Genomic DNA, 19,932 nt, shown 5'->3' on the forward strand with positions numbered 1-19,932 from the left:
CTGCCTCGCTTTGCTGGCAGGTTTCTTTTGCCTACTCCACACTGTGGTTGGGGGGAGGGGTCAAGGGTTAGCACGGGTGCCCCTGGGGTCAATAGGCTGATTGGGCTGTTTAGTTTGAATTGTTAACGGTCACTTTTGGAGTGCAAGCGAAGAAGTGCGGGGAAAGGTTAAAGGGAAAGGGCAGCTAGGTGACACCTTTAGGCACCTTTGGGGGTGACAGGCGGTCCGGAGGCCTGCAGCTCAGGGCTACACGGCCCGGGGACAGGGTACGGGCCGCCTTTGGGGCCAACGTGCCTCATCCGCTCGGGGTTTCAGGGCTCCGAGGGGCGGTGATGCGGGTTGGACCCCCTACACATCTTCAGGGTGTGGCTGGAGCTGGAGGGCTGGCACAGGGCAGCCCCAGGCTCAGGCAGGGCATGGTCGCCCGATAGCTGCTAACAGGCTTTGCCTGGATCACCAGAACGCCCCGCCCTTAATCTCCCTTCTGCAGGTTCATTATTCAATTGATTCTGTTTAAATAAAGTGGCCCATTATTTACCCAAGCAATGGTGTCTGTGTTTTATTTCGGCAATAGGCCGCAATCTTTCCATATTAACATGTCCTTTTATTTTTACTACAATCAACTAATAGACTAGAGTACATCGTTTCTCTGGTGGCAGAGAATTGTTATTCTGTGGCTTGATTCCCATAACTTGGTAAGCAAAACTATGGCTTACCAGGACTGCACAATCGTGTGGCTCCTGGAGAGGAGCTTGCAGCTGCTTTGCTCCTCTCTCGTCTTTTTCAATCCCTCGGCTACAGTGTAAGGAGAAAGCTTAACCATGAACCTGGGTTCAGATGACACGCAAAGCCTAACCTTGGCTTAGCGCAGCACAGCAAGGGAGTCAAAAAGACCAGGAAAGAGCAAAGTAGCTGCAAGCTCCTCTCCAGGCCTCTGTGCACGACACTTGTTTTACTGTGTCGTGCACACTAGGCCTGTGTGTCATACAGGAGTTGATTGCACAAACCCATAGGTTTGGAGATGAAGGTATGTTCGTCGACAAAGTCACAGCTATAATGGGGGGGGACTATTTTAATGTATAGAGCTAATGAGATCAAGGCCTGATGATCAACAATATTTCAGCTGTTCTTGTTCACACCAATCTTAGGGAATGCTTGGTCCATCTATGGTTCTCAGTGATCAGAGCAAGCATCAAAACAACACTACAAAGTTTCTCCTAGTCTGACCATGGATATATCACTACCTCACAAAACCAAAAATTCCAGGCAGTGACTTTTCCAGGAAGTCAAGCTTTTAGTTCTAAAATTTAACTCACATTATTTAGTTTAAATACTTTTCAAATATATTCATGAATGGTAATATACCACTGAAACCTTGCCAAGCAAACCTAGCATAGAAATAAATCCAAATTAGTATTCTGCACTAAAATGTTTAAAATATGAATACATGTTGCATATTTAACCAGCAATACGTGAACCTACTTCATCTCTATGGGAACAGGAATTAGTGCACACAGTAACTTCAAACTATGTTTCACTTGAGTGTTTTTCTTAGCCATGGGTTTACAGTTTGCTAAAATATAGATGCTGATTTTAAAAACCAAATCTAAATATTGTTTTACAACTGTATTTCATTATTCTCATGTTAGCTGCCTTATTGTATAAGGAAAATATAAATATTTTAAATAAATAAAAAACAATGGTAAGAGACCTGAGCTCTAAGGCATAAAATATGAAGAAAACAAGAATTCACATCAGAAAAGTTTCAGACCATGAAACAAAGTCACTCTTTCTTCATCTTCCAAGGAACATTTGCATATCAAGTGCATACATGTAACAAATACCTTTGTTATTGACATCATTTTCTAATTATCAACAAAATTTTAGAGCAAACATTATTTTATCATATGTCAATGCCCCATAAACTGTTTTCCTAAGCAACTAAACTTACAGTTATGGAATTATGACATGTTGACACTTTTATGAAATTTTCCATTGCAAAAATATATGCCAACATAAACTCGTCCGCAAGGTGAATAAAAATCAGTAATTTAAACTATATTTTTTCAAAGTTATAGTTTAAGAATGTAAATAAGACTTCTTGAGTAACCCTTTCCCCGCTACACTGTTTCACTAACCTAAGTATTCCCTCCAAAGTTGTTATAAACTCCATGGGGGAGACATACAAGGCTAACAGCAGATTACAGGAAATAATTTAGATTAGGGCAATAACACAGAGGGGAAACAAACACACCCTCCCTTCCACAGCTGTGGTCAGCAAATAAGCAGCCAGCATCTCATTGATATTGCATTTCAGGAGTGTACGCGTGTTTTAGAAGTCTGTAGAAACCTTTCCTGCTGCTCCATTTTTCATGATCTGAATCACATACAGTGTCTTGCAAAAGTAATCAGACCCCTGACCAATGCTCTCATATTGTTGTTATGTGCCTTCAAGTCGACTACAACTTATGGTGACCCTATGAATCAGCAACCTCCAAGAGCATCTGTCATGAACCACCCTGTTCAGATCTTGTAAGTTCAGGTCTGTGGCTTCCTTTATGGAATCAATCCATCTCTTGTTTGGCCTTCCTCTTTTTCTACTCCTTTCTGTTTTCCCCAGCTTATTATATTTTCTAATGAATCATGTCTTCTCATTGTGTCCAAAGTATGATAAACTCAGTTTCATCATTTTAGCTTCTAGTGACAGTTCTGGTTTAATTTGTCCTGACACCCAATTATTTGTCTTTTTCGCAGTCCATGGCATGCGCTCTCAAATGAGTTGATTTTTCACTTATCTACTTTTTTCACTGTCCAACTTTCACATTCATACAGAGATCAGAAATACCATGGTCTGAACGATCCTGACTTTAGTGTTCAGTGATACATCTTTGCATTTGAGGACCTTTTCTAGTTTTTTCACAGATGCCCTCCCCAGTCCTAGCCTTCTTCTGATTTCTTGACTATTGTCTCCATTTTGGTTAATGACTGTGCCGGGGTGGGCTAATTTTTCTATGATTGTTTTAAATTGTTTATTGATTGCCCTACATTGTTCTATACTGCTGCTATTTAAAATGGTTATGGTTGACTGCATTGTATTTATTCTGTATTTATATTGTATTTTATCAATTTCAATGTGTACGTTGCCTAGAGTGGCTTCGGCCAGATAGGCGACACAAAAATTAAATTTTACTTACTTACTTACTTACTTGATAATTCTTGACAACTTCAATGTCCTCATTGTCAACTTTAAAGTTATATAAATCTTCTGTTGTCATTACTTTAGTCTTCCTGACGTTCAGCTGTAGTCCTGCTTTTGTGCTTTCCTCTTTAACTTTCATCAGTAGGTATCTGCTACTGAATTACAAATGGTACCTTGTAATTTTATTCTGTATATTTTAGTTTGAAACACAAACAAAATCAATTATTGTAAGGTGACATTGGTTTTATGTTGAGAAATGTTTGTAGGAAACATAAAAAAATGAAACATGTTGCTTGCATATGTATTCAACCTCTACACATTAATATTTTTGGTAGAGCCACCTTTCACTGTAATAACAGCTTTAAGTCTTTTGGGGTAGGTATGTACCAGCTTTGCACACAATGGCAGAGGGATTTCAGCCCTTTCTTCTTGGCAGATTCCCTCCAGGTTGTTCAGGTTGGGTGGACGTCACTTGTGGGGCACATTTTTCAAAGAGCGCCACAGATTCTCAATGGGATTGAGATCAGGACTTTGACTGGGTCACTGTAGGGCATTCACCTTTGTTCTTGAGCCACTCCAACGTTGCTTTGGCCTTGTGCTTGGAATCACTGTTCTGCTGAAAAGTGAATTTCCTCACAATTTCCTGAAGCTTCAGTTTTTTAGCGGACTGTAGCAGGTTCTCTTGCAGTTTTGCCCCATCCATTCTTCCTTCCTTCTGTCACTACCCAAAATTGTAAAGGAAAATGGACAGAACTGTGGCATGCAGCTGAAATTAAAACTAGCAAAATAATAAAGGCAAGCACAATGACTGTGAATAACAGAATGGATAATATTGAGAGGCCCAGAACATGGGACCTGAAACAATAATATGTAACAATGCAAAATGCTCCCACAGTGAATATAGTTACATGAGAAAATATACACTGACAGGCAATGGAAAATGACACAATAATGTAAAGATGACAGTTATTCCGGATTGTTAAACTGTTTCAATGCTTCTTCAGACATTCATAATATTCAAATTTCAGCAGCCAGCCTTGAGTCCCCCACAAATATCTGTTAAAAATTTGAGAAATATTACCCACATATAAGTCAATAAACAGTAAAGATCATTTTCCATTGTGCTTGCCTTTATTATTTTGCTAGTTTTCATTTCAGCTGCGTGCCACAGTGTCGTCCATTTTCCTTTGCAATTTTGGGTAGTGACTTTTCCTGTGCACCTTATGTGCCTTCAGACCAAAGCCTGGGTTTTGAGGGACAGCCTTTTCTTGGCAGTGCCAGTGTGATGCAGCTTTCACTTCCTGATTATTGATCCAACTGTGCTCACTGGGATATCCAAACACTTGGAAATTATTTTGTACCATTTTCCAAGTCTATGCATTTGTATTACATTATCTTTCACTTCTGTAGAATGCTCTTTGGTCTTCATTTTCTTTCAGTTCCGCAGCCTGACCAATGCTCCTTCAACAGCGGGGTTTTTATCCTGACAATGTGACGGCAACTTTAATGGTTCACAGGTGGAGGCCAATGGTAAGGTAACTGTGTCCTCGATAGGGCAGTTTCTTTCGTCTGTGTAAACTGGGAGCTTCCACAGCACAGGAGTTGAATACTTATGCAAGCAACATGTTTCAGTTTTTTATGTTTCTTACAAACATTTCCCAACATAAAACCAATGTCACTTTACAATAATGGATTTTGAGTTTCAGTGTTTCAAAATAAAATATCATACAGAACAAAATTACAATGTATCATTTGTAATTCAGTAATATGAGAGCATTGGTCAGGGGTCTGAGTACTTTGGCAAGGCATTGTATATCCCCATGAAGCTGGTTGCAGGGGGCAGCTAAAAATGCCCTTCATACTGCATTGCAATGAGCAAGCTGGCAGCCCCACACATCTATATTTCAGGGTTGTGTGTTTTTAAAGGGTGTGTGTGTGATGTTCCTGCTTGTAGGGTAAATATGGTAAGTGCTGTTTATATAGAAGACATATGGTAAGTGGAGTGAAAGAGGAGGGGGGAGTACATGAGCAGTAGAATGCTGGATGATTGGCTGAGCGTTTAAATGGCTGGGAGTATAAATGGAAGAATGACAGTTGAATCGAGGTAGATGTTAGTACGGTGGAGAAGAAGGTATTTGGTGGTGGATGTTGGGAGTGTGGAGAAAGAGGTGTTTGAGGGTGGAGGTCAGGAGTGTGGAAAAAGAGGAAGTTGGAGTTCTGATTAATAATAAGTCAAGTACAAAACAGGAATAGATGAAACCATACACTTGTGAAACATTCTAAAACTAATCTTGTTATTTCTGATATTTAATAAATACTTATTTGGTTTACCAAAGGCCTGATCCTTGGCTGGGGGATATACATACCAGAAGGGAGGGCAAGGTAATTACCAAGGCTGAACAGAAACAGTATCTGCGGTGAAGGGAGGATTAATAACAATTCAAGTATCCAGAGCAACCCAGAGTTGTATGCGTTATCTATAAAGATACAAGGGGGTTGGGAACAGCATAAGCACGCAGTCACAAAAGTAACCAGCTAGAGGGAGACTCAGGCAAAGTCTCTGGAAGTATTGGTTATAGGACGTGACTGGTGGTGCTGCCTAGCAGGGGGATCTAGTGAGATCTGTGCTAGAGCGGAGTGAGAAACCATATAAAGGACGGTCCGGACTGGTGGTATCCCTGGTGGTGCCTAGTGAAAGGCAGTAGCCACAAGCAGGTGGGAACCTGACAGGGAGAACCAGGGAAGGGCGTCACATGGGGGGAGAAGACCTCCCATGTAACATGGAGTTTAGTGCTTAGCCTGAGATTCAAAGACCTGCTGAGGCTTACAAGCGAAATCTGAACTCCTCCTCTTTGAAAAACAGATTGCCATCACATAAACTCTTTTTGAAAATCCCCTCATGGAACAAGTTTAATAGTTCCTTGAATCCTGGCCTTAGTTCTCAAGTAAGTGATTTACTCAGGATGCAATACTATACACACTTACCTGGAAGTAAGCTCCCACTGAATTAATACGACTTAATTTTGAGTATACATGTAAATGATAGCACTGTTAGTGACCTTGCAAATGTACAGAAAAAACTACACTTAAATTCATTAATTTCAGAGCTATACCTTTGATCTAAGCAAATATAATTCTGTAGCGCAAAAGGTATGTGGACTATGCGTGAACATACGTTAATAATTCTAGCAACCAATAAGCGAGCATGCTTACCCGGGAAATGCATGAATTACAAAATGGGAAGCTCAATTTAAATCTGCTCTGTTTCTTGGATTTAAATAATTAATCTATACTGCCCCCCACTCACCCCCAAAGGTTTCTTCCTGCTTGAAGGTTAATTCACAGTATGCTAGATTTGTAAACAACCCATGGCATTAAAATGACTAGATTTTTTTCTTGAAAGAAATGTTACAGTACTTATTCAGTGGCACATTGATTATAAATGGTGCTTATCTGATTTTAATTAAAAGCACTCCTTTTCACCTTTTTGAGCTGATTCTCTTTACAGCTACAAGACATGTCTCAAACTTCTAAACTTGGGTACAAATGCTTCATTACTAAAAATGTCAACATCCAATATAAACATATACAGGCATACCCTGCTTAACATCGCTTCACTTAACGTCACCTTGCTATAACGTACATGCTCCATACGCCATCATACCCCACTTTAACGTACGTGTTTCACAATAACGGACACTTAATGACATGACGCTACTGCCATCTAGTGGCGATTGCAGTGCAGTACATGCATAGATAATTGCTTCACTTTAAGTACATTCTTTACATACACGCTCCGGTCCCATAATCAAAGACCATTTCGTTATAATAAAATGAACTATAAACCTCTCTTTAAGATTTTGGATACAATTGCACATTCGTTGACTTCATCTCCTCCTGTAACTGGACCTCCCAAAGCGACTCGACGGGTCGGATCAAAGCCTGAACCCGAGGCTTCATAAATGACCTCTACTGCCTTATCAGTGCTAGAGTCCGAATTGCCTCCTTTGCCAGTTGAACCGGTGTCTGGATGGCACCAAAATGATTGTTATCATGATGCTGATGGCTTAACTGAAATACAATCTTAGTGCTCTCACAAGACTGATGACCCAATTGAAATACATTTGCGATACCGTCCGGATACATCTACGAAGAAGGAGCTACTTACGAAGACCTCTAAAAAGGAATCTAGCTTATCGCCTTTAGTTTATGAGACACCTACTGTGCCTTGTGTAATATCGTCATCTGAGGGTGTTAATAGACATAAGGTTTCCTCTTCTACGACTTCCTTTAAAAACGATGATTTACAGCGTTGGTCCTTACGACTTAGTCAGAATAAGATAGTTTTATCTCACTTCCCGTGTCCTCGTTATAGGGATTGTTATTTAAATTGGAAAACCTACATTCTTAAAATCTTACAATCTTTGAATGTGACCCCAATTACTTTGCAAGACTTACTTAAGGCAGAAATCCTTACTGAAACGCCTTTGGATCTGGTGACCTTATTAACCTTTAGCTCTCATGAAATGGTGGATACATTTCTGGCCAGTAGACCTTTTTTGTTGAGGTTTGCCATTCAGGTCCAAAGACATTTTATGAATTTAGCAGAACCACGCCCTTTATGTGCAAACCGGCGCTGGCCTAATCTAATAACCCAAACTCAACCATTAGCCATAGGAAAGCTCTCTCTGGACAACTATATATCTACGACAGCCACACAGTTTAATATCACAAGTAGTGATATGGTTGTCTTGGATAGTTATAATGATCCTACTAGCCCGCTAGCTACGGACACTCGTGTTCAGTCACCATTAGAATCACTTATTCAGATAGACCTTGAAGACATATTATCTGTGCCCTCGTATGATGGAGCAGAGGAATTACTGTCTAATTTCACTAGCTTCCCTGATAATGCCCAGCAAGATATTATTAATAACTTGCAAAAACTGCTCTCTAATTTACAGGATAAGAGGTTGTCTGTTCGATCCCTTATTGATCTTGGATCCGAGTCGCCGCATAAAACCCATATTACAGAAGTATCAAGAAATACTGTTTAATCGGATAGTGTTCAACACAGTTTACACAATGTAGTTTTAGTCCATCAAGAGGAATCTGGATCTCCTTGATGTCATATGATCCAGTCAGTTTACCTTCTCCCTCCTCTGTAGCGATGTTAGGGATTACCAATGAGGACGCTGTATTGGCCCCAAGGGACCCTGTTGGCGGGGAATTTATGTCAACTTTGCTCGGGAGAGGGAGATATGACACGAAGAAAGTCTCATATCACTTTAACAGGAATCATTGTCACCGTTGGTTAGTGATCCCCACACGACTACCTCGGGCAAATAGACAGGTGTACTTGAACGACAATTCCCCTGGGTTATCAGTTTTGCTTCTTAACGCCAGGTTAATGGCAAAACTGTGATCATCCACGATCTTATCATGGGTGAGCATGCCGACCTGGCGTGTATTACAGAAACCTGGTTGGATGAATTAGGTGGGGTTACTCTCACTGGTCTCTGTCCACCAGGTTTCTGTGTGCAACATCAAGCCAGACCTGGGGATCAGGGTGGGGGAGTCGCAATAGTCTATCGTGATTCTACATGATCAGATGCCCCATCCCGCAATTGACTGGGTTGGAGTGTCTTTACCTTAAGCTTGGTGGTCGAGATAGAATAGGGATTTTACTGGTCTATCGTCCTCCCCGTTGTCTAGTGGCCTCCTTGCCCAGGCTTTCAAAGCTGATTGCTGAGTTGATGTTGGAGTCCCCCAGACTCTTGGTTCTCGGTGACTTCAACGTCCATGCAGAGTCTGTACTTCGTGGAGATGCCTGGGACTTTATGGCCGCTATGACAACTATGGGGATGTTGCAATTAATATCTGGCCCCACACATTCAGCTGGTCATACCCCCGACCTTGTTTTTTTTATGCGGGAAGGGATAATGATCTGGGAGTGACAGATCCTTCAATAGTTCTGTTGTCATGGACTGACCACTACCTGGTCAAATTTAGATTAATTGCGACTCGTACCCACCTCAGGGAGAAGGGACCTATTAGAATGGTCCGCCCCAGGAGATTAATGGATCCGATTGGTTTCCTGTCAGCTCTTGGGGAGCCTCCTGCCTTTCAAGTAAACGATCCTGTCGATGCTCTGGTCAACTTTTGGAATAGCTTGATGACCAGGGCATTAGACACAATCGCTCCTGAGCGGCCCCTTGGGCGCATCAGAGCAAAATCAGTTCCATGGTTTTCTGATGAACTGATGGCGATGAGGCGCACCCGCAGGGGTCTAGAGCGACGTTGGCGGAAAACTCGGAGCGAATCTGACCGACTTTGTGTTAAAGTATTTTCCAAAATTTATTCAGATACAAGACAAACTACGCAAAAGGCCTTCTTTTCAGCATCTATTTCCACGGCCGTTAATCAACCAGCGGAACTCTTTCGAGTGGTTAAAGGTCTGCTTAGTCCTGATCATCTCGATATTAATGTGGACGCATCTCCAACTCGTTGCCAAGAATTTGCCTCTTATTTTGCGAACGAAGTCGATCAGATCCGCTCCAACCTGGAGGCCAATTTTGATGCAGTTTCTGAGGATGTACCTCGGGCTTCTGTCTGTCTTATTAAGATGGATTCCTTTCAACTTGTTCAACCTGCAGATATAGATAAACTTCTAGGAGGGATGAGACCTACCACCTGCCCGCTTGACCCCTGTCCTTCTTGGCTTGTAAAACAGGCAAGAGGGGCCCTGGCCATATGGGTCTGTGGAGTAGTTAATGCCTCTCTTCAACAGGGCTCTTTTCCAAGGTGCCTTAAAGAGGCATGTGTAAGACCATTGTTGAAAAAACCCTCCCTAGACCCTTTATGTTTGAGCAATTACCGGCCAGTGTCCAATCTGCCTTTTTTGGGTAAAATAGTGGAGCGAGTGGTGGCTACTCAACTTCAACGGTTTCTAGTTGAAACGGACTACCTTGATCCACTCCAATCTGGCTTCAGGCCTGGCCACGGGACTGAAACGGCTTTGGTCGCCTTGGTTGATGACCTCCGCAGGGAACTAGACAGGGGGAGTGTGTCCTTGTTGGTTCTCTTGGATCTCTCTGCGGCCTTTGATACCATCGACCATGGTATCCTCCTGGACCGTCTATCCAGGATGGGACTAGGGAGTACTGTCTTGTGCTGGCTTCGTTCCTTCCTGGGGGATCGGTCTCAGAGGGTAAGACTAGGAGATTCCTGTTCATCCCCTTGGACTTTGACTTGTGGGGTTCCGCAGGGTTCTGTCTTATCTCCGTTGTTATTTAATATCTATGTGAAGCCGCTGGGTGAGGTCATCCGGGGATATGGAGTTCGTTATCACCAATATGCTGATGATACTCAGCTTTATTTCTCCTTCCCACCTGATGCCAAGGAAGCCATCCTACCCCTGATGTCTGCAGTGATGGATTGGATGAAGGCAAACAAGTTGAAATTAAATCCAGACAAGACAGAAATGCTCTACGTCAATCGTGGGACAAAACTGGCAATGGGGAATTTACCTGTGTTGGATGGGGTTACACTCCCCCCGAAAACCCAGGTTCGCAGCTTGGGTGTGCTCCTGGACTCGGCCTTGAACCTGGACGCCCAGGTTTCGGCTGTGTCCAGAAGCGCCTTCGCCCAGCTAAGACTGGTTCGCCAGCTGTGCCCGTTTCTGGAGACGTCTGATTTGACTAAAGTGGCACACGCCCTAGTTACATCCCGGTTAGATTACTGCAACGCACTCTACGTTGGGCTGCCCTTGAAGACTGTTCGGAAGCTAAAATTGGTTCAACGGGCGACAGCTAGGATGATGACCGGGGCTAGCTTTCGTGTTCACACAACTCCCCTGTTACAGCAACTTCATTGGTTACCGATTTGCTTCCGGACCCAATTCAAGGTTCTGGTGATGTCCTTTAAAGCCCTTCACGGCTTGGGCCCTGTCTATCTGTCCGATCGGTTGTCTGTTTATGAAGCCCCCCGTCCCTTGAGATCCTCTAATGACTTCCTCCTTACGATTCCTCCAGTTTCACTAGTTCATTTATCAGGGACTAGAGATAGGGCATTTTCCGTTGTTGCTCCTAGTTGCTGGAACTCTTTACCTGTGGAGATACGGTCTGCCTCCTCGCTTCTGACATTTCGCCGCCTGGTCAAGACGTTTTTATTCCGGGTTGCGTTCAATTTGAATGAATAATAGAGTTCCTTAATACCTGATTGTGATAACTGTTAATTTTAAGTATGGAGATTGTAATTTTTATTGCTGTATTTGTGTTTTTTATCTATGTTTTATTGGGTTGTTCGTCGCTCTGAGTTTCTGGGAAAATAGAGCAGGTTATAAATGTTTTAAATAAATAAATGCCTGTATTATATAAAGGCTTACAAATAATTACTTTTGAGTTTTTCATTGTTTTAAATCCAATATACACGAGAGTGAGAGAAGTTATAGCAACAGTTCTGTTCAATAGGCGGAAAGAATTGCATGAGCAGGCTGGCAGTAAAGGGATGGAATGTTCCATCTGTTCTCTGCATCCAGCATGGAAACCAAGCAAACTGCAAGAGGGAAGCCCCCTCTTTATGCCCAGCATAGAAATGCAGTGAGCTGCTGAAGAAGGGATGGAGTTCTTAATAACTCCCCAACCATGCTAGTAACTTCTGTAGGCATTTATTTACAAGGTTGTCCTAGACATGATCATTAATTTTAGAACGCTAGGACTCAAACCGTCTATGGCCATACTACCCTGAACATGCTTGATCTCGTCTGATCTCAGAAGCTAAGCAGGGTCAGGCTTGGTTAATACTTGGATGGGAGACTGCCTGGGAATACCGGGTGCCGTAGGCTTAGAGGAAGGCAACGGTAAACCACCTCTGAATACCTCTTACCATGAAAGCCCTATGCATATATTCAAAGGATTCATAGGGTCGCCATAATTCATAACTGACTTGAAGGCATATAACAACAGAACTCAAACCTTGAGGGAACTACATTCACTAGTCTACTCCCAAGAATGGAACTTGATTGTGTTTACTCAGTGGTGAGGAAAAGGCTATTAGCAATTCATTACAGAAATCATACATTACTGGGCTGAGCCCTGATGTTAAAGGCCATGGAGCATCCTGGTTGAAACTGAACATTGCCTAGATTGTTTCATCCTCAGACAAACTAATATTCTATTTCCGTCAAACCATGTACACTAACTACCAGCTTTCTATGGCATCACACCAGTTTAGCAAGTTACCAGTAAGGACTTAAAGATAAATTAAAATTTATTTTAGCTCATTATAGATAGATAGATTTAGGCTGCAATCCTAACACCACTTACTTGGGAGTAAGTCCCAATGAATTCAACAGGACTTACTTTTGAGTAGTCATGGTTAGGATTGAGTTATTATTGTTCTAAGTAAATACTGCCTAGTCAACTTCAGTGTTAACAGTCTTAAATTATTTAATAGTACAAACACAGTAGTAATAACCTTGATCAAATTTCACAAATACTGAAAAATGGTATGGAAAACTTTACAATGTTGAAAGTTACTGAGCAAATAAATTTCCAGTAATGCCTTTTAACCAAATATTCAGTAAATAGCAGTGCAAGTTTAAGAAAAACAAGAACCATCCTATCCAGCCCTCCTTCTGCAAACAAATAATATCAGCGTGTCAAAGATTCAACTAACGTGCCCTTCCCCTTTCCCCCTTTGAAGTAATTTCAACTTTCTAATGACAGCTAAAAAAAATTAAAAATGTTATATCACCCTTCCGACACCTCAAGCAGAAAATCTCACAGGAATTTTCCCTTTCCTTCTGTTATGTAGTGTTGACAGAACATTACCATAAATAAGATTTTAGCAGTCTGCTCTGTTAACAGACAGAACCCTGGATCCAAGAACTGTGGAAGGTGATAGCTATCTAATTTCAAGGCCCCTTCCCACACACAAGATTTAAAAAAACACAACTCTTCAAACTCTGCTTTTCACTGCGTACCAACTGCAACAGGGCCTTTTTAAAAATTGGTTTTGAACTCAACTGCACCATTGTGCTATCAATAGGGCCTGATCGTTGAATGGGATAGCAGAACATTTCCAACTTGGGATACATTCCAGTACCCTTTCATCCAAGCTTTGCATCAGAGTATAAAGTGTGATGTAGGGTTTAGTAAGAATATGCAATCCCTACAAAACTTTGCATCCAGTTGTCAGGCTCTAAAGACACATTGGAGAGACTTCAATGGCAGGTGCTGCAATGGAGATTCTAAATGCCATTGCTCTTTCCTTGGAATCAAAAATGAAATTGAAAATGGGATGCAGAATTGTAAGTGAACAAGAGTCCTGAAATATCCACATTCTTTTCTGTTGCACTATCTAGAACTGGTCATATGACAGATGAATAAAGTCTGGCAAGCACTGCATAAGCGAGATATATCTTATTTTGCCTCCTTTTTATTAAGCATACAAAAGCTGCAATCATTTAGTTCTGAGTACACATGCATAGAATCAGTTAAAAAAAAGGAACAAAAAATATGTCCATGAAGGCTGCAACAGAAAAGGAAAATGAGATACCTAAGGATATCTCTGCAAATCAATGTATAACTGTAACCATATGTAGTGCCACTTCAAAAATTAATGGAAAGATAGGTTCCCGTTTGAATATAGCATGGCCTCTATATTCAATTAAGAAAACACACAATAAAAGTATGCAAAGAGCTTTGCTCAGTTGTAGTTTCCGAGTTGTGTTTTTGTCATGTGCTTTCAGAGAATCATAATATAATAGAATTGGAAAGGGCCTACAAGGCCATTGAGTCCAACTTCCTGCTCAGTGCAGGAATCCCAGTTAAAGCATACCCGACAGATGGCTTACCCAACAGGTATAAGAGAACTTCTCCACACTATAGTAGTCAACACAGAAATGCATACTAGCACCTTGATACCAGGCACTTTGCATTTCATTTATTTAATTCCACATCAACATGCCTAGGATCATAGTCTTGGTAATTTAAGAAAAAAGTATTTTAGATTTGAGGATACCTATACTAACAATGGAAGTGAGAAAAACAGAAATCTCAAACGTAAAATCCTAGTATGTGAGAATGCAGCTGGATTCAAATCTGCATTGAGAAGATTATACAACAGCAGCAAACTGGCCTTCTACCAAAGCATTTCTGTCAAGAAGCACTTCCTCATACAGCAGTCCAACAGGCCATTTCTAGACTGTTGATGTGAAATGAATGTGCATTAGGGCTTAAAATAACCTTGCGAATGCCACTCAGAATGCAAAAATAGCACTAGAAATGATACGAGCAAGAATATATCTGATAAACATGCTAGTTGGCATCAATTCCTGTTCTAAGATACACCTAAACAATTCTAGATGTACACAAGTTAATGAAATAAAATGTGATGACCTTGACAATGTCATACAACAGCTCCTTATGTTTAAGCATCTCCTGTCACAGAAACATAATGATGGAGTTTTGTTACAAAACAGCTATATATCAAGAAGAGTTTTGCAGCATAAGAATATAAGATATATATTACAGAATAGCAAGATAGTTTATACCGGAATGCTACGATTAAGATACGTATCTCAGCAAAACCAATAAATGTTCTTTTCCCAAATTTGTAATTATAACTTCTAATTAACCAAGTAGGAAAGGTTCCTGCAACATGTTGATTATGTATAAGTAGCAACTTCCTACTTAAAATATATTGATTCAGGAATTCAGCTCAAGAGATGTTCCTGCTTAAGATTCTCCCTTCTGCCTACAGCCCCTTGGTCTCTAAATATCTGCTCCAGAGTTGGAAAAATCCTCGAGAACAATGCAGAAAAGTGGTTTCTAAACATTTTCCCCCCAAGGACCTCATGAAAATTGCTGACCGTGTTGGTAAACCACTTAATGATTTTTCTGCCTGTTGTTTTTATTGTATTACAATATGTATAGTAATACAAAAAATAAAAGAAGCAATAAAAATACAATTAAAATCAGTATGAATACTTAATGCGGATGTGCTGTGGACCACCTGAATGATCACAGACCAGTTTGAGAATCCCTGGTGTAGAAGGTAGCTGTGGAGGCTGAAGAGGGAAGGGACAATGAACAAAATGTTTTTCTCCCTTCTGCCACTGACAACTTTCTGCTGGATCAAGAGCCTTCAGTGGATAGTAGGAGCTTTTCCATTCTTGCAAAGTGAAGTCTGGATCCAACGTATTTAGTATGGCTATTAGTTTGCTTGATTCATAAGGTCGCTGATTCATAGGGTCGCCATAATCGACTTGAAGGCACGTAACAACAACAACAATTAGTTTGCTTGATATGCTGGCCAATCAACTGGCTACTGTTTGATCATGGTTAAATATTTCAACAATGCAACTGTATAGATGACATTTTAAATAGCATTTTTAATTCATTACAGTTCATTGGCTAGCAAGGGCAAGAGTGAGGCACCTTACCTCCTAGCTCTGGGACAATCAAGGGCAAAACTAGCAATGTAAGAACATAAGAAGGGCCTACTAGATCAGGCCAATGGCCCATGTAGTCGAGTATCCTGTTCTCAAAGGGGCCAATCAGATGCCTATGGAAAGCCCACAAGCAGGACCGGAGGACAAGAGCACTCTCCCCTTCTGTGGTTTCCAGCAACTGGTATTCAGAAGCATACTGCCTCTGGCTGTGGAGGGAAAGCATAGCAACGTTTCTCCCACTGTCTATCTGCTGTAAATGCAGGCTTCTCCAAATAGGACTACAAGCAGACATCAGTAGCAAATACTACTACCTAGTAGAAAGAGTGACAAATTGGGACAGCCAGGTTCAGATCCTCACTCAGCAACTGGGAGATATTGGGCCAGTCACACACTCTTAGCCTAACCCAACTCATGGGTTCATTGGAAGCATAACATGGGGTGGGGGAACTATGCATGCTTCCCTGAACTCCTTGGGAAATAAAAATACAGTCAACTAAATAAAACATTCCTATTTTAAAAGTGAATATAGTTTCACAATTAATCATATACTTGGTTTTTGTAATAAATATATGTAACAGACCCTTAAGTTCTTCTTTGTTGTTCTCATAATGTTAGTACTTTTTAAAAAACCCATTGTTTAAAAATATTGCACTGGCCAATTGGCTACGTCATAATGTCCAGTCCTATATTAGTATATATATTTTCTTTCTATGAACGCAAAATAAAATGCTGTACCTCAACATTCATATTGCAATGATTATGAACATGTAAATGGGACGGGGATAACAAAGTGGCTGATTCATGGAGTGGCCATATTACAGTTTCCTCAATCCAGGCACATTAATTTGTTGGGCTGGTGACCAGTAGGCATTACTGTCTCTAGTAGTTTTCCATGAAGCCTGCAAGTTTGAAGACGTAACTGTGGTTAAGGGGTGAGTTATGGCTATGCCAGTCTGGGAACGGACAGTGAAGGCCGTTGCTATGGTAGCCATCTGATAACAGCTGGGAAAGTTGTAACTATGTGAGTTGTTGTTCTTCTGAATTATGCCTCTGAGCTGAGAGGCTGTCTTTTGTGTTTATCTATGGAGAGAGATGCACCAGAAGGGGGGTGACTGAAGAATCTCTACATGTATTTACTCTTAAGCCTCTGGCCTTAATGTCTTTCAATAAAGACTTTTACATGATTTAAATGCTCTGAAGAAGTCTTCTTGCTCAACGTAAGTCCAACGTAATGTATGCTGTTTCACACAACAACGCACACAAGCCAACATAATTTGCATATGAATAGTACTCCATTGTCTAGCTATTACTTTATATCTGCCCCTACCAAGTACCTCAAAACACTGGGAGATTACAGAAAGGTGGACATGTCAGGATTTGCATGTGTTTTTCCTAAAAGCAACAGCAAAATTTGTGGACTAGAGACACAGCAAGCTACTGGGCCTTTATGTTCAAAATGCAGGACTCTGGTTTACTTACTAGGATATTAAACCAGAATCTAATCATGGTTTCAGATTCTGGCTTATTTTCCTGGTATGTTAACCAACATTAAGGCCAGTGTTCCCCAGTTTGGACATAACATGGAACTCTGACTTAATACAATCCAGGATCTTCATGCTTAAATCAGCATATTATGGGAGAGGGGCAAGTGAGGATAGTTTGGCCACAGTGCTTATTCCTGGCTTCATAAGCCATGTTTTCTGAGGCAAGCATGATAATATGAACTGGGCTATTCTAAATGAAGTGTGGGCAGGATTCCAGTCGTGACATACTGAGAAGTAAAACCCATTCGTTTTAACCGGGCTAATGTGTACATTAGCATGCATACCTAGAATGTAGCTCTTTAGTATGGAACACTAACCGAGAGGTTATAAATAACAACTATCAGAAACTGAATACAAAATTACAAATTGCAATGCAGATAAAATCAAGATTTCTAAGATATCAAACTGTAATTTGATATACCAGTTGCTGGAACCTACAGCAGGAGATACCAGTTGCTGAATACAAGTATCAGAATACCAGTTGCTGGAAACTGCAGGAAGGGAGAGTCCTCTTGCGCTCAGGTCCCGCTTGCAGGCTTCCCATAGGCATCTAGTTGGCCACTGTGAGGACAAGATACTGGACTACATGGGCCACTGGCCTGACCTAGCAGGGCTCTTCTTATGTTCTTATAATCTCAGCTAATTAGCTGCACATCAAGCAGAAAGCATACAGCCCTCCAGATACTGTTAGATCTGAATAGCACTCCCAGCCAGCAAAGCACAACAGACAAGATGGGATTGTGGTCTAACAAGATCTGGAGGGCCAGAGGTTCTACATTCCTGCAATAAACTATGCTTGCCCACCCATTTGAAGTGGCAGAATATGTTATTTATTGAGGCAGGATCCATCATAGCATATGCTGAATAAATAAATCAAGTAAAGAGGAATAATGTAGTCTTTTTAAGCATTTACAGTGCAGTCCTATGCATCTCTATGCATAAGTTAGTTGCAATGATTTTAATAGGACTTAAGGAGCAATCCAAAACACCACTGCCTGCTACCAGGGCTTAGCAGAGCAACTGCAGCATCTATAGTCGGGCCACTCACAGCAGCCACCACGGAAGGAGGCTAGGATAATTGGGCCTAATTCCTGTGCCAACTTCAGGCTGGTGCATCGATTGGTTCTGATTCAGGCCCAATGCTAATGCAAGCAAGACTGGCTTAGGATTCAGTGGATCCCAGGCAAGCACAGCCCTTCTTGGCTTTCTGCTGGTTCCAGCCAGTGGGCATACTGCCCACCCACACATCTGTAGGTGGAAGAGGGAACTCAGCACTAACAGAATGATATAAGGGAGAGGTCTGGAATGCTCTTTTATTCCCTAGTAAGTGTACATACGACTGCAACCCAAATTTAAACCACAAGAAATTTGACTGGATTTCAGGTTTTTTATGAGCTGATCACAGTTATTCATACCAGAACTTTTAAAACACTTTTTGTATAGTGAAACAGAGTTGACAAATATACTGTGACCATATCCTGGAACAGAAAATCAGAACACATATTTAAACGTGTGATTCTTTGATTAAAATAAAGTATTTAAAGATATTTAGATTAGTTATTGTCTAGGCCTATGAGAACTGAATTTATCCAGTTCAAATGCTGTACCAAATTTCCAAGGTCAACAACTTCATATTTGTTTTAATCATCAGGAAACAGGATCTCGGCTCTTAAATTTTTTTTTTTAAAGCATTTGTAGTCACAATATATTATATGTTCTTTTAAAAGCTGAAATCCTCATTACTAAAAAAAAAAATCTCAAAATGCCATAAAACCCAGTCTAGTCTAAAACCTGAAAACTGATTTTAATACATCAAATACCTGGACTGTAAGAATTATTGCAGATTATGACTTTTAAAAATAAATGTCTCCCTAAATGCATATAGGTATCATCATACATAATGTTTCTTGAAGTGGGTGCGTAGACTCAGGAAATCCATCTGTAGCAACCCCAGGAAATTATATTCTGAGTAAATAAAAAGACTGATTGATACCTTTAGCAGAGTACTTCTGCTCTAACTCATGAAGATCAGGTAGCAGGTGAATACAATTGATGCAGCAGTATGTGAAGAAATCTAACACCACCACTTTTCCACAAAGGTCTTTGTACAGAGAGAGGGGACCTTCAGTATTCAGCCATTGTAGATCTGAAATCAGATGGCAGATAATTGCATTACTTAGAAGCAGAAGTATAAGAAGACCCTATGCTAATTCCAAAACAGCCAATGACAACTGCTACACTGAAATTCAAAAGAGAACTTTTCATATGTCATAACAATCTGCTTAATATTTCACAATCTGTACTTCTTCAAAATTTCCAAGATAACTAATCTAACATAAGACTAAATCTAGCCTATTTCATATTCAAGCAAGCTAACCTTCAAAGACAAACACGCACCAAAACATTTTTAATTCCTTTGAAGGATCCTTTTGACAAAATGAAACAAAACTAAATAAAAACTTGATGTTGTTATATACCTTAACCATACATTCACTTGAAGTGGCACTAATTCCTAAGCATCCATTTTTACAACTGGCTATTATATTTCTTACGGAAAGGCAGGTGGCAGGTACCATCCTTTGCAACAAGAAGTAACAGTGGTTTGTTTTACCTTTTTTCCTTGTGAAATGCAACTCAGTACACATATATTTAGTTAGTTACTGTTATTATCTCCTTGTTGAAATAACAGAGGTAATCTCAAGTATCTTGAAACTAAATTAATGGGACGTAAT

General features: G+C 40.7%; 1 protein-coding gene and 1 non-coding gene across 4 annotated transcripts in view; one reads left to right on the plus strand and one right to left on the minus strand.

Moving 5' to 3' along the window:
- NHLRC2 (NHL repeat containing 2) overlaps positions 1-19,932 on the minus strand; it is an 82,985-nt gene that overhangs the window by 61,009 nt on the left and 2,044 nt on the right. For 2 of the 3 annotated variants that reach the window (XM_061635944.1, XM_061635943.1), the window contains 2 exons: positions 19,194-19,346; positions 5,566-5,676 (listed from right to left, as the gene is read on the minus strand). In XM_061635944.1, the coding sequence (XP_061491928.1) occupies positions 5,566-5,676; positions 19,194-19,346 (264 nt within the window). The remainder of the gene's footprint in view (positions 1-5,565; positions 5,677-19,193; positions 19,347-19,932) is intronic. The other variant, XM_061635945.1, reaches the window with a different exon arrangement.
- On the plus strand, positions 11,926-12,044 carry LOC133389915 (5S ribosomal RNA). Its single transcript, XR_009764222.1, has one exon. It is a non-coding gene; the product is annotated as a 5S ribosomal RNA (ribosomal RNA).

Source organism: Rhineura floridana, chromosome 7 (assembly GCF_030035675.1).
Source record: "Rhineura floridana isolate rRhiFlo1 chromosome 7, rRhiFlo1.hap2, whole genome shotgun sequence".
Lineage (NCBI taxonomy): Eukaryota > Metazoa > Chordata > Lepidosauria > Squamata > Rhineuridae > Rhineura > Rhineura floridana.